The 15,525-nt window shown below is 36.7% G+C and overlaps 1 protein-coding gene across 1 annotated transcript in view; it reads left to right on the top strand.

Moving 5' to 3' along the window:
• GNAI1 (G protein subunit alpha i1) overlaps window positions 1-10,626 on the top strand; it is an 86,344-nt gene extending 75,718 nt beyond the window's left edge. The window contains exons 7-9 of the mRNA XM_058725275.1: window positions 942-1,071; window positions 2,485-2,638; window positions 8,557-10,626. Coding sequence (XP_058581258.1) covers window positions 942-1,071; window positions 2,485-2,638; window positions 8,557-8,747 — 475 coding nt within the window. The 3' untranslated portion in view covers window positions 8,748-10,626. The remainder of the gene's footprint in view (window positions 1-941; window positions 1,072-2,484; window positions 2,639-8,556) is intronic.
• Window positions 10,627-15,525: the final 4,899 nt, after the last annotated feature.

The following is a 15,525-nucleotide window of genomic DNA, read 5'->3' as shown; positions in this document are numbered from 1 at the left end:
TTTGCTTTATAGGCCAATACTATTCTGCAGGGAAGTTCTTTTTGCCTGAGAATTAAATAGGGACTATTTTAATTAGTGCACCATCTAGATGAATGGAGCCTTTTAAAATGCACCAGTTTGCATAGTGTTTCCATTATATAAGTGGTTATTTCTAGGTTGCATAATAATCTATGTGCATTTCAACTTTTGCTTAACTTCACAAATTCTTATAAGAAAAAAATGAAGAGATCATTTTCTGTATGCTGCTTGTGTTACTACCTTGTACACCAGGCTACAATAGTCTGCAGTTAAACATTGTATAAAAATTGGTTTTTTTCCTCTAACTTTTAAGACTATTCAGTAAGGAAACCCATTTGTCTCCTATTTCTTATTTTTGTTCCTATACCTTGGCTTTGCTTTTTAATTTAGGCCACCTGTTGGCCCCAGCTAAGTGTCACTTGCTCACTCAGCATTTTCTTACCTGGAAATGAGGTTTCCCCTTTATGTCAGAGTCCTACTTTTAGCCTCTGAAAGAATTAAAACATTTTGTGGTGGGAAGAAGGGACCATGTCCTCTGCCTCTAATGTTCTGTGACTCTGGCAAATTGAATTTACTCTAATCTCTGCGTTCCCTAGTTGCTTCCTGTGACTTCTCAGTGTTTACTCATAGTGCAGTCCACTCATTTGTATCTGCTTTCATGTTCTGATCTAAGTGTTCTCGTATGTTAATGAATGTGTTGTTTTTTGAGGGTATTTTGAGCTTTGTTTTCAATCAAAAATTTTAAAAACCAGACTTTTTTTCCCTTTGCGAAAACCAATTTGTGACATCATTTTCCTCCCGTGTAATGTCCTTTTCTTTTCTCCCATCCCACATTCCCCCTGCAATTTGGAGCTTTTTTGATGATATTCTAGAACCCCTTTCTAACATTTAAGGTGATGTCCAACTCCTTTTTTCTCTTATAGAATGTTTGATGTGGGAGGACAGAGATCTGAGCGGAAGAAGTGGATTCATTGCTTCGAAGGAGTGACCGCCATCATCTTCTGTGTGGCTCTGAGTGACTATGACCTGGTTCTAGCCGAAGATGAGGAAATGGCAAGTAGAACCACTGTGAAAGATGAAGGGCTGGAGATACTGCCAAGGATTTTTCTGAGAATAATTCTTGAGTAATTCTCGCTAATGGCGTGAGTTATTTGAAAGTTCAGGCTCTTTCCTCTGGCTCTTCTTTGTATATACTGAAAGGGAAGTACACTAAAGAAGCACAGAGGGACCCCAAGAATAAGAAAAGACTGAGAGTTAATCTCCCTTCAACCCGATATGCTTAATTATGCATTTCCTGTATCTGCTATCTAGGAAGTGACTAAAAGTAAACTCCTGTAATAGTCCAAGGCTCATTTTTCTTCACTTGTTACTTCTGCCAGCTCTGTAATCTTTAATCCATGTTATACTTTGCTATTGCCGTGTAATTTTCAGAGGTGTTGCAATGTACCATTAATCTAGGGAAAATATTTTTATATAGAAATTTAAAGTTCTGTCATTTTATTTTTTATCCTTAACATGTTTGTTTATTATTTTTGAGGGAGAGGGGGCAAGAGAGAATCCCAAGCAAGCTCTGCGGGGCCTGAACTCAAACTCATGACCTGCAAGATCAAGACCTGAGCCAAAATCAAGATTCACATGCTCAACCGACTGAGCCACTCAGGCGCTCCTAGTGCTGTCATTTTAAAAAAAAAATTTTTTAAGTCTTTATTTTTGAGAGAGAGAGAGGGAGACACAGAATCCGAAGCAGGCTCCAGGCCCTGAACTATTATCCCAGAGCCCGACGCAGGGCTTGAACCCACAAACTGCGAGATCATGACCTGAGCTGAAGTCAGACACTTGACCAGCTGAGTCACCCAGGCGCCTCAGAGCACTGTCATTCTAAATTAACTTTAGTACAGACTGGGGAAAAAGAGATCAAAATGTCACTTTTGTATTTTTAAAATCAGGCATGTGCAATTATAGTGCAGTTCACCATCACATATTCCTTTCTGTCAGTGTCCTTTTGATACCTCGTGTACTAGAAGAACAGGAAACTGGGGTGGAGGATTCTGTCCCTCACACACCATTATATTTAGAGGGTTGGGCTAATTGCTCAATTTATTAATTTTTAAAAACCTTTACTTATCTTTTAATGGAGAAGCTTCCATTAACTTTGTAACAGTGAGATCTCTTTTTGAATGTTCACACTTGGTGTCTCTAGATTGCAGGGTCCTGCAGCAGGGTGTTCCCAGGTACAGTGACACATAGTGGGCACTGTGTGAGTACGGGTTGAATGCAAAAAGTGATGAGTAGTGTACACATTCATCTCACCTGCAATCAATACTTGTTCTTAAATGGCGGGAATGTATTTCTGTGCTACATTATTTTTCAGCTGACCGAGCTCTCTCTTCTGATAACACTATTTTTTAAAAGTAATACTTTCAAAACCCTTTGTGTTGTGACAAATTGTATTCTTTCCTGTTACAGAATCGAATGCATGAAAGCATGAAGTTGTTTGACAGCATATGTAACAACAAATGGTTTACAGACACGTCTATTATACTTTTTCTAAACAAGAAGGATCTCTTTGAAGAAAAAATCAAAAAGAGCCCTCTCACTATATGCTATCCAGAATACGCAGGTATTTTACTTTCTGTGGATAACTTGTCAAGTCATGTATTTCTAACTGAAGTTCCCCTAAGGCAAGATTTCAGTTGTAGATCACCTTTAATTAAAATTATTAAACTACATTCAAGTACAAGTAGTTCCTTGAGGTGTAGCTAAGATTATTGGAAATAACATATTCAAATGGAAAAGCTGTTAGGTAATTTTTTTATGATGATCTTCTGTCAGGTATGTGTGATGCACAGTAAATAAGACCAGTCTGTGTTCACGGTCTAATCTCAAAGACGGGTGTACTCTTACACACAAAAAAAGCTGCATGTTACTATAAAAGAACATGAACCGTAGTTATAAGGGTTATAAATGAAGAAGGAATCCGCGAACCACTTATTTTTCAGGGGAGTCACACAGTTTCACAAGTAATCCCAACACTGGTAAGGAGACTGTTAATGGTCTTGTAATTCGCCTGCTGTGGACAATGGCCTGAACTTAGAAAAGGAGACCTGAGATGCGGTCCTGGCATTTCCATAACTAGCTCTTTGATCTTGAACAAGGCAGGTAATTTATCTGGGTCTCAGTACCCCATTTGTAAAATCAGAAGTTGAGCTAAAACTTGGTTTTAGTTTAGCTCCTTAGAGCACCTCCTGGGCTGCTACTGAAAAGTAGGTACAGGGACTAAAGATACTTCCCTCCCTCCCCTATCCATGCACACAGCATCTCTCTTATTAAAGCAGGGTGACTTTGTTTCTCTGTTTTACATATTAGGTTTCTGAATAAGATTTTATTTTAATGAGGAAGAAAGATTCTGTGCCTCAAAGAGAGTTTGACTACCACTGGTTTATATGGTCTCTAAACCCAAATATTCTGAAGAGTCTGGTTAATTTAGCTAATTGAAAACAAGTTGCCCTGACCATATCCTTTATTTTTTTTAAAGTCTCAAGAATTTGTTTCATTATAAACACAAAGGTAGTCTTGTATTGAGTATATTAATAGTACACTGAGTATTTACTGCCTTTTCACAGGCCTAAGATAAAACAGCCCTATGATTTCAGTGCTCTTACATCCCACTCATGCAGGCGAGAACACTGGGGCTCAAGGACAGTCTAAATCCAACCCCAGGTCTATGGGCGCGCCTGCACCCAGCCCGTTAACAACCAGACTGCCAGAGTTAAATTCTCATTAGAACCAAAGGGGAAGATTCTTGGATAAATATAATCACACTACTCATTATTGCAGGTCATTTTGTGTACTTCCATACGTTGATTCAAAAAAATTTCACACAGTTGCTTATTTTTAAACTTCCGTGTTCTTTTTGAAAGTCCTCGTATCCTGTCACCTTGTTCAGAAACATTTTAGTGCTCATTAAGAATAAAACTATGTGTAGTCCTGTCTGAGTTTGAAGTTATCCAGAGTCAAGGTGGCTCAGTTTTGCCTTTACTTTCATCTGTCTTTCAGTTTATTTTTGTCATTTTCTATTATGAAGTAGCCTTTTTTTCTAATATTACCAGAGTTGCCCAAATGAATCCATAAATATCACATACCTACAGGGATTTCAGAGCAGCCAAGAAAGGATATTTCTTATGTTGTCAAGTTACTAAGAATCCGTGATCTCACAATCTTTGAACACAGTATTGCATAATGTTTTCACAATGCCAATATCAGGATTAGAATGCAAAGTCCTCACTACATGCTCTAAGTCATGATTCCATTGCTTCTTGCTGCAGCCTCCACTTTTAATTCCTGCCTGTGTAGCCTCTAAACTAGGAGCAGGCAGAGGTGGGCTTATCTCCACCTCTGCCTGCTCCTGTTGCACCTCTTCTGTTAAAATATCACTATGTTGGCATTTCACCACATTCCATCTGCAACCTGCAATCTTTTAGCGTTCCCTGCTTTCATGGTCATGTTTTTCCTCACCATGTTGAACTCCATTGTCAACTCTAATTTCTCCCTAGAGCCTCAGGCTTGAGTTTCCAGCTGCTTATTGAACATATACGTGTTTTTTTAACACCCGAAACTCCTGTTACTGTTTTCTCAAATATCCTCCATCTCCCTTTCAATTATATTACCAATCCTTCCCAGTTCTTCATTCTTGAACCAGATCACACTTGCCTTTATACATGACGGTTCTATCACATCTAGAAAATACCTATTACCTTCTCACCACATCTTTGCCATTCTTAAGAATTAAAGTCAGATTGAGAAATACGCTCATGAGTTTATTCATGTATCTTAGTTCTTGGCATTTTGCAGTCTAGCTACCCATAATATATACAGCAAGTTAAGCTCTGCACTCTGTTCAAGAAGCTTTTTTCTCAAAACCTATTTTTAACTGACAGGTTGCATTAACATCTGTCAATAAGACACAGTTTATTGCTTTAGAATTTCAGAGTACCAATAAACTCAATTTTGATTTGTAAAGTATATGGTTGTCTGCTAGCCACCTGAAAGAGTTAAAATATAAACTTATTTGACAGCCTAGAAAAAGTAGAAAAATTCCTAGAAACTTAGAACCTACTAAGACTGAATCATGAAGAAGCAGAAAATCTAAACAGACCAATTGCTTCATGATCAAAACCTCTCAATAAATATGTCCATGACCAGATGGCTTTACTGATGAATTCTACCCGCATTTACAGAATAATGAATACCAGTCCTTCTAAAGCTCTTGCAAAAGAAAAATAGAGAAAGGAACACTTCCAAAATCATTTTATGAGGACAGCATTTTACCCTAATACCAAAACTAGACAAGGATGGCATAAGAAAATTACAAGCCAGTACCCCTGGTGAACTTAAATGCAGAAATCCTCAACAAAATGTTACCAAACCAAATTCAACAATATTTTAAAATAATTATACACCGTGATATAGTGGGATTTATTCCAGGGATACAAGGGTAGTTCAGTTTTGTTAAAGTGGTATATCATATTGATTTGCAAATGTTAAAGATAAAAATCTTGATCTTCTCAAATGATACAGAAAAACCACTTGACAAAACTCAACATTCATTTATGCTAAAAACTCAAAATAATGTACCTCAAAACAGAAAGGCCATTTATTAGCTCACAGTTAACATCATACTTCAACAAAACAAGGAAACCCATCAGAAATAAAACAAGGAATCCCTTTCTTGCCACTTTTATTCAACATAGTATTATTTGATTATAGTATTATATATACATATTATTCAACATCTTTATATATGTATACATATATAAAGACTCCACTAAACTACTGTTAAACTAATCAATGCATTTAGTAGATTTGCAGGATACATGGTATATATGCAAAAATATTTTTCATTTCCATACACTAGTGATGAATGATCAGAAAGAAATTAAGAAAACAATACCATTTACAATTGCATCAAAAAGAAAAAAAATAACTAGGAATAAATGTAAGAAGGGGAGAAAAAAATATCTCTACACTGAAAATTCCAAGACATTGGTGAAATAGAAGAAGAAAAAGTAAGGGTAAGATATTTCATGTTCACGGATTAGAAAAATATTGTTAAAATGACCATACTACCCCAGAGCAACCTACAGATACAGTGCAGTCCCTCTCAAAATACTAGTGGCATTCTTTTTCACAGAAATAGCATAAACAATCCTAAAATTTGTTTGGAACCACAAAAGAACCTGAATAGCCAAAGCAATCTTGAGAAAGAACAGAGCTGGGGGCAGCAGGGTCCCTGATTTTCAGCTGTGTTGCAAAGCTATAGTAATCAAAACATTACGGCATTGACACAAAAATAGACACACAGATGTGAGAAATAGCCCAGAAAATAAACCTACACATATGTGATCAAAAAATTACAACATATGAGCAAAGAACATGCAATGAAGAAAAGATAGTCTCGTCAATAAATTGTTCTGGGAAAACTGGACCACTATATTAAACCATGCAAACAATTAACTTAAAATGGATCAAAGACCTCAAACCATAAAACTGCTGAAAGAATATAAGCAGTAGCTCCTGCATGTTAGTCTTGGTGATGATTTTTTGGATCGGACATCAAAAGTGAAGACAACAAAAGCAAAAATAAACAAGTAGTACCACATCCAACTATAAAGTTTTTTGCACAGCCAAGAAAACCAACAACATGAAAAGGCAACCTATGGAATGGAAGATGATACTTGCAAATGATGTATCTGATAAGGGGTTAGTATTGAAAATATATAAAGAAGTCCTACAACTCAATAGCAAAAAACACAGTCCACTAAAAAATGGGCTGAGGATCTGAAGAGCCATTTTTCCAAAAGAAGACCTACAAAGGCCAGCAGGTCCATGAAGAGGTGCTCAGAATCTTTATAATCATTAGGGAAATGCACATCAAAACCACAGTGAACTACCACCTCACCGATTAGAATAGGTATTAGCAAAAAAACAAGTGTGGTGAGGTTATAGAGAAAAGGGAACCCTCTTGCCCTGTTGGTGAAAATGTAATTTGGTGTGCAGCCCCTGTGGGAACTGTAAGGAAATTCCAAAAAAATTAGAAATATCCAGCAATTCTACTTCAGGAAATTTCTCCAAAGAAAATGAAAACATTGACTTAAAAAAGATAGGTGCTACCTGCATGTTTATTGCAGCATCATTTGCGGTAGCTGGTGAAGCAGCTGGTAGAGTTCTGTGGGCAGGGTCCCAGGTGGGAGTTGGTTATACAGAGTTCTGCTGACACAGAGTAGGCTACAGGCGTGGACCACAGGATCTCAGAATAGCTTTACGAAGCAGGCTGGGTAACCGAGGACCTTGAAAGCCCATCAAATACTTTTGTGTTACTACTGCAAGAGAGAGAGCTAATAATTTTTTTTAAATGGAACAGTTTTTGAAGTATCATGTGTGTACACATATAAAATCTATACATACGTGCACGTTTAGGATAAATGTGAAGCTCACTGAAATTTTAAAAAGGGAAAACACAGGTATATGCACTCAGATCAAGAGACAGCATTATTTCCAGGTTCCCAGAAACTCCATCATGCCTCCCAGTCTAAACAAATGCCCCCACCCTCGACACACCGAGTGATTAGGACTTTTGTCTATATTGATTAATTTGTATTGTTTTCCAACTTCTTTTTCCCAACATCAGTTGAGTCCTACAGTATATACTCTTCTTGTGTCTGGCTTCATTTGTTCGACAGTGTATTTATGGAACACATTCATGTTGTATGTGGCAATAGTCCTTTTATTCTCCTTTCTCATTCCTGTATGGCAGCTCGTTGTATAGATACACCAAAACTTTTGGGTTGTTTCCTAACAAGTTCTGTTATTAATAGTCTTTATGTGTCTAATGATGAACATAGGTAGGTAGGTCTGTCAAGGGCTTGCCTAGAAGCTATTGCTGCATGTGCATGTGATTATCATTAGCTACGGACCGTTTCTGGAGTGTTTACTCAGAAGTTTTTAACCTCATGGCTGTAAACCACATTGTAGACCCGTCTACAGTTTTTGAATAAAGAAGAGTGACAAATGCTAATTAATGTGTATAGAGGAAAGGGAATAAAAAATACCGATTACCATTCAACCAGGTAATTTCTAGATCATCCACTAGACTGGAAATGAAATAGCATACCACCGTCAGGGAAGGGAGTTGGTTTGGTGTTGGGATGTTGAGTATAAAGGGGAAGAAAAAGGAAGATCTGGCATTTGGATTGGGCAGGAACAAAGACCCCGGGGAGCCAAGAATACCATGCTTTTGGTGTGTTGTGTTGTTGTTTTTTTCTTTTTAAGGGTAACTTAACAGTCATTGAAAGGTAATTAACATTGGGTATTTTTCATTTAGAGGAACGCCTTCCTCTTGTTCTAGAAGGAAAAATACAGTGACATAATCCACATATTTTATATGTACGGAACTGATTTCAATATTTTCAGGTCCATTTTGCTTAGATGTGTACTCATTTTAACTTTTCACCTTATGGTTCTTGCCTTCTCCCATCTCAGGCTCAAACACATATGAAGAGGCAGCTGCGTATATTCAGTGTCAGTTTGAAGACCTCAATAAAAGAAAGGACACAAAGGAAATATACACCCACTTCACATGTGCCACAGATACGAAGAATGTGCAGTTTGTTTTTGATGCTGTAACAGATGTCATCATAAAAAATAATCTAAAAGATTGTGGTCTCTTCTAAATTTTGCAGTTAATGGTAAAATGCATTTTCAAACCAAATGAGTACTTCTGTGTGGATCTCTCTAAATTAGAGTCTTGCAGCAACACAATGTAGTATACAGCAGATGTATCTGGGACCTGACCAAAGTTGTTCTGTTGTGTTTTTTTAACTGAAAGTAATAGAAGGACCTTTCTTAAATGTGAGAGGTGGTCCTGCACTGGGAAACTAAGGGCAGTGTTAATGCTCGACTCTAGTGTATTGATGATTTCTGCCTACGTGTAAATATGCAAATGTATGTATACATGTATTTATAACTTTTGTTTTCCACATTACTTTTAGGCTTTAAGAGTGGCAACTTATTCTAGCGTGATGGCTTTGGTAATAAACAGAAATACTAAGTACTTTGTACTGAATGACAGACTATTACTGTGTTTGCCAGTTTTAAACAGCTTTATTTATGTTCATGTCTTGTAAATTTTTAAGTACAGTTATTAATATTAGGAAACATTGCAGCCCTTATCTTGATTATATGTATACTTGTAATCTTAACAAAGTTATTTGTACAAACATTGCACAGACTATTTTAATAACATGATTTGTTCTTTAAATTTAATGTGTTTTATTGAAATGTTCTTAGGATGAATATACCTGCCTTTGGATCAGTTATATAAACATTGTATGCATTTTAATTTTTCTTCTAAAAGTGCATGCTGATCTAATTCTACATTAGATTTGGTTTGAAAAACTAAAATTTCAGATTTTTGAGGCTATACTCTCAGACTTACTATAAACACTTAATTTTTATTCAGTTGGTTTGTTTTCACTTTGGATTTTAATATTTGGATGGTATTCATGCATTTCCTTAAAGGTGATGCCAGATTAATTTTTATACACTTTAAATAACTACATTCTTATTTATAACTAAGTTTAGGTGGATTATTGAGAGCATTTTGTGGGTAAAAATATGTCAGCATAATGAATTTTGAGACATTCATTTGTGTATTTCCTTTGGGAAATCCCTTGTACCTAGCATACATGATAGTTCCTTATTTGGAAGATAACAAGAAAGATTTTGAATATTCAGCTGCTGATCTAATGCAAGCTTTAGATTCCTATATGTAACTACTTTCAAATTTAATCGTCACACTATATATTAAAATTACTTTTTTCTCGTACTCAGATTTCCACCACTTGCTTGAGTTAATATTTCTTTTTAAATTGTGCTATTATTTCTGACAATTAAATGGGCAATTACACTTAGAAAATGAGTAATAGTACTTAATAAAGTCAGTGAGTTTATGTATGCTCAAATAAGTGTTACATATCAGCTAGATATTGGACTTTGATAGTCATTTCTTTTCATGATTCATGATGTGTCTCTGTGACTTCATTTCAACAAAATGAACAGCATTCCCTACCCTACTTCTGTTGTTTTACTCATCTTGAAAAAGGTCCTTCAATAAGCTTTGTGGATAAGTAGTTTCTTAGTTACGTGCTGTCATTTTGTTGAAGTATATTTCTTGAAGTGTGTGTGGGTGTGGGTAACCACAGACTACATTTTCATCTGTTATATTTTGGGGATTTGTTTTTCTTCTTTGTGATGTAAAGAAATTCAAAGTTATCACAGTTTCTTAAATGTGTTAGTTTAGATTCTTTACGTGCCTTTCATGAAAGATGTTTTCATTAATTTTACTGATGGAAGACCTGTAACATCCTTATTGTGAAGCTATGTATGAAATTCACCTATACTATGAATAAATATGAATCCTGAGAAATACTGTTTAAAAAGCCACAAAGAAGCACATCTTGGTGACCATAATTGGTGAATTCCTGAACTTTATTCTGTGTAATTGTGTTACTAATAAATCCTAATAAATTTAAATTTTTAAAATTTTACAAACCTGTTGACTAAACACATGTTTTACATTAGGATTTACTAAGTATCAGTCTATGGAATGCCCATTTATTCTTTATCTTTTTGCAATTTCATCTCCACAAACTTGAGTTTTTCCTGCCTCAAGTTTCTTCAGGAGATATGGTGCCACATTTAGAACTGCCTGGTTGATATCCCCTTCTGAGAATTTACTGCCTGCCCTTAAGTCCATATGTCACAAACCACGTTCATCACCATTCTCCCAGTTCTTACCCCCTAATTTTGCCAGTGTAACCACTCAGTACCATCATTCTTCAGTGCCTCAACAGGCAACTTTTTAGCCACTTATAACTCTCTTTAGCCCTCATCTCCATCTCTGATAAGCCACCATTTTGCTCACAACTCTAGTCTTACAATGCCTTGCCAGTTTTTATTTTTCCTTTCCATTCCTACTACCACCTACCAAATGCAGGTTTTTGCTTCACTTCTGCGTGAAATGGCTTAAATTCTCCACTTCCCATTTTTCCTTTCTCTCATACAGGCTAGTTATCCTAACTGATTGTGTTATCTTGTGTTATCAGGGCATTGGCTCTGACTTTTCAATAAAACCAAGTTTAACTTTGCCTCCTATTCAGAGCTCATCCACTATCTGATCCCACTTCATTATGTCTCCACTCCTCTTCTACACTACATCCTAAAAGTACTTTGTGCATAGCCTGGGCCTTCCTCCAAGTATTTGTCTACATACTGTGTGAGATATGCTTAAAACAATCCATGGAACATGGGAAGTGTTCATTCATATCTAGTAATGTTACTTTTATTAGGATTTTTGTTTGTGTTACCTTTTGTAGATTCACCTGTCATCTCTTTAGTCTGCTTTTTGGGGAACTACATGGTTCCAGTAGGGCTGCCAATCCTCCCTGGCATAGGATCAAACCTGACCAGTCCTGGTCTCTCATCACTAGGCATGTGACCCAAAATGAACCAGTCATAGTCCCAGTTATCATCCCTAAATTTATGAAAGCTGTTCTGGTTTCTAAAATTCCCTTCATTTCAGTATCCTTTTAAAGGACTCTATATGCTTCATTAAATTCAGATTCAATCACTTTGAAAAAGTCTCAAAATGCGTATGTTCTTACTGAATGTCAAAGGATCTGTAAGATCAGAAAAGGCTCAGAGAGGTTAATTAACTTGACCAAGACCAAATCAAGGTGTCAAACCTATCACTTCAACTTCATGTCTATTGTAGAACTCTTGAGAATGCTACCTTATTTCTAGAAAATATGTAAGTTGTTTATCCCCACTCTTAACCATCTGAGTTTATCTAAACACTTTTTTAGATTATAAATACATAAGACAGAGCAAAGCTGGAGGCATCATGCTGCCTGATTCCAAACTATATGACAGAGTAAAATAGTATGGTATTGACATAAAAATAGATACATGCATCTGAGGAACAGACTAGAGAGCTCAGAAACATGCTCATTTATGCTCCACTGGTTTACAACAAAGGAACCAAGAATATACAATGAGGAAAGGACATTCTATGATAAATGGTGTTGGGAGAACTAGACTGCCATATGTGGTCTAGAATGAAATGACCACTATTATAAAACATCCACAAAAAATAACTAGGTGGTTTGAAGACTTGAATACAAGACATGAAACCCTAAAAGTCCTAGAAGAAACCATAGCTCCTTAACATGGGGCTTGGCAATAGATTTGGATGTGATACCAAACATTAAAGGCAATAAAAACATACAACTAGAACTACAAACTTTTAAAAAGCTACTTACTACAAAGGAAACCATCAACAAAATGAAAAGGCAGCCTATGGAATGAGAGAATACATTCACAAATCATCTGATGAGGGGTTTATATTGAAAATATATAAAGAAGTCCTAAAACTCCATAGCATAAGCCACACAATCTGATTTTTAAAAAGGGCAGAGTATCTAAACAGACATTTTTCCAAAGAAGACCTACAGATGGCCAAGTCCATGAATGTGTTCAAAATTGCTAATCAGAAAAAAATGCAAATCGAAACCACAATGAGCTATTGCCTCACACCTGTTAGAATAGCTATCATAAAGGCAAGAAATAATGAGTTGGTGAGAATGTGGAGAAAAAAATGATTATGTGCAGATGGTAAGAATGTAAATTGGTACAAGCCACTATTGAAAACAGTATCAAAGTTCCTGAAAAAATTACAGAGCTATAATATGATCCAGCGATTTCACCTCTGGGTATTTATCTGAAGAAAACAACAGTAATTCAAAAAGATAATATGCATCCCATGTTCAATGCAGCATTATTTACAGTAGCCAAGATATGGAAACAATCTGTGTCTGAACAGATGAATGGATAAAGAAAATATGCTGTATATACATGCAATTGAATATTTTTCAGCCATAAAAAAAGAAATCTTGGGGCGCCTGGGTGGCGCAGTGGGTTAAGCGTCCGACTTCAGCCAGGTCACGATCTCGCGGTCCGGTCCGTGAGTTCGAGCCCCGCGTCAGGCTCTGGGCTGATGGCTTGGAGCCTGGAGCCTGTTTCCGATTCTGTGTCTCCCTCTCTCTGCCCCTCCCCCGTTCATGCTCTGTCTCTCTGTCCCAAAAATAAAAAAAAAATAAAAAAAAGAAAAAAGAAAAAAAAGAAATCTTGCCATTTGCAGCAACATGGATGGACCTTGAAGCCACTGTGCTAAGTAAAATAAAACAGAAAGATAAATACTTCATGCTCTCACTTATATGTGGATTTTTTTTTTTTAAAAAAGGAAGAAAGCAGCTCATATATACAGAGAACAGACTGGTGATTGCCAGTAGCAAGGTGGTAGGCTAAATGGGTGAAAGAAGTTGTTAACAGGTACAAACTTCCAGTTATAAAATAAGTCATGGGAGGGACAGCTGGGTGGCTCAGTCTGTTAAGCGTGCAACTTCGACTCAGGTCATGATCTCACAGTTCATGAGTTCGAGGCCCGCATTGGACTCTGTGCTGAAAGCTTAGAGCCCAGAGCCTCTGTCTCTCTCTGCCCCTCCCTGCTCATTCTCTCTCTCTCAAAATAATTTTAAAAACATGAAAAAATAAAACAAAAATAAAAAAAGTCATGGGAATATAATGTACAGCATGGTGATAATAGTTAATACTGTGTTGCATATTTGAAAGTCTGAGTAAATCCTAAAAGTTCTCAGCACAAGAAAAAAAAAATTTGCAATTATGTAAGGTGGTAGATGTCAACTAAACTTAGTGTGGAGATCATTTTGCAATATGTACAAATATCTAATTATGTTGTACACCCAAAACTAATATAATGTTTTATGTTACATATCTCAATAAAAATGAACTAAAAACTTAAAAAGTATGATACCTATTATATCTTATACCAAAGCTATTTATGCTATCTTATCCATTTGATTTGAAGCTACTTAAAACAATTTTTTTTAATGATTATTTACTTTTGAGAGAGAGAGACAGATCATGAGTGGAGGAGGGGCAGAGAGAGACACACACACATACACAGAAACCGAAACAGGCTCCAGGCTCTTACTGTCATCACAGAGACTGACCAGGGGCTTGAACGCACAAACCATGAGATCATGGCCTGAGCCAAAGTTAAGATGCTTAGCCAACTAAGCCACCCAGGCACCCCAAAACTACTTAAGAGTATGAACAGTTTTAGATGTTTTAACCCTAACCTGAACCCTAACTCTAACCCCTAACCCTGTCTGTAGAACCAACCCTGGTACCTTGTGTAAATGAATTTCATTAATAATGTAATGAATGTTACAGATGTTACTATTTTCACTGCCTAGTCTTCTATTGTAGAGACAAGTAGAGAGTGGTGGTGGTGGCCTGGACCCTCCCATCCAGTATAGATTCAAATCTGGGCTCTATTTCTTATTCATTGGGTAGCCCTGGGCAATTTATTTAACCTTTCTTTGCTTCCTTTTTATCAACCTGAAAACATAAGGATTAACTAACCAAACCACTAATTTGGTTGTCATCGTTTAATAAGTTCATCATGCATGTTAAGCACTCAGAAGTGAGCCTAGCACTTGGTAAATAAATTTACTGTTGATTACAAAGACTATTTAATTTGGGGGCAACTTTGGGGTGCCTGGGTAGCTCAGTCGGTTAAGCAGCCGACTTCAGCTCAGGTCATGATCTCACGGTCCGTGAGTTCGAGCCCTGCATCGGGCTCTGTGCTGACAGCTCAGAGCCTGGATCCTGTTTCAGATTCTGTGTCTCCCTCTCTCTGACCCTCCCCCGTTCATGCTCTGTCTCTTTCTGTCTCAAAAATAAACGTTAAAAAAATTTTAATTTGGGGGCAACTTTAAAATCCTAATCAGTGCTTGACCAATGGTTGTTCCTATGAGCCTTTGATGAAATGCCTCAAAAACAAAATAAACATCATGCTTCATCTTTATAGTTAAAACTTCTGAGTATCTCATGTCACTATTGATATAATGGAAAATGTGAAGGAGGAGAAAAATTCATCTTTTTTATTTTATATTCTTTATGTTATTCAACTTCAGGATACTTCTCTTGTTTTCATGTAACCAAAGATATGGGATATTTCTGTTATTTTAAAGTTAACTTGGAAAGTTTTTTTTTGTACTTGCTTTTTGAAACTGTACCACGATAGTTAAAATGGCTTTCTATCAAAGTTTTTTGTTTTTTGTTTTTTTTTTTAGTTTACTTTTTTTGAGAGCAAGAGAGAGTACAGCAGGGTAGGGGCAAAGAGGTCAGAATCCCAAGCAGGGTCCATCCTGTCAGCACAGAGCCTGATGCAGGGCTTGAACTCATGAACCTTGAGATCATGACCTGAGCTGAGATCAAGAGTCAGTCACTTAACCAAGTGAGCCACCCAGGCGCCCCAACTATTGTGAGTTTTCTATGTCACAAACTCCATTGACCTGTTTCCCA

This window comes from Neofelis nebulosa, chromosome 4 (assembly GCF_028018385.1).
Source record: "Neofelis nebulosa isolate mNeoNeb1 chromosome 4, mNeoNeb1.pri, whole genome shotgun sequence".
NCBI lineage: Eukaryota > Metazoa > Chordata > Mammalia > Carnivora > Felidae > Neofelis > Neofelis nebulosa.
Note: the sequence above shows the minus strand (reverse complement) of the source record. Positions and strands in the feature narration are given on the sequence as shown.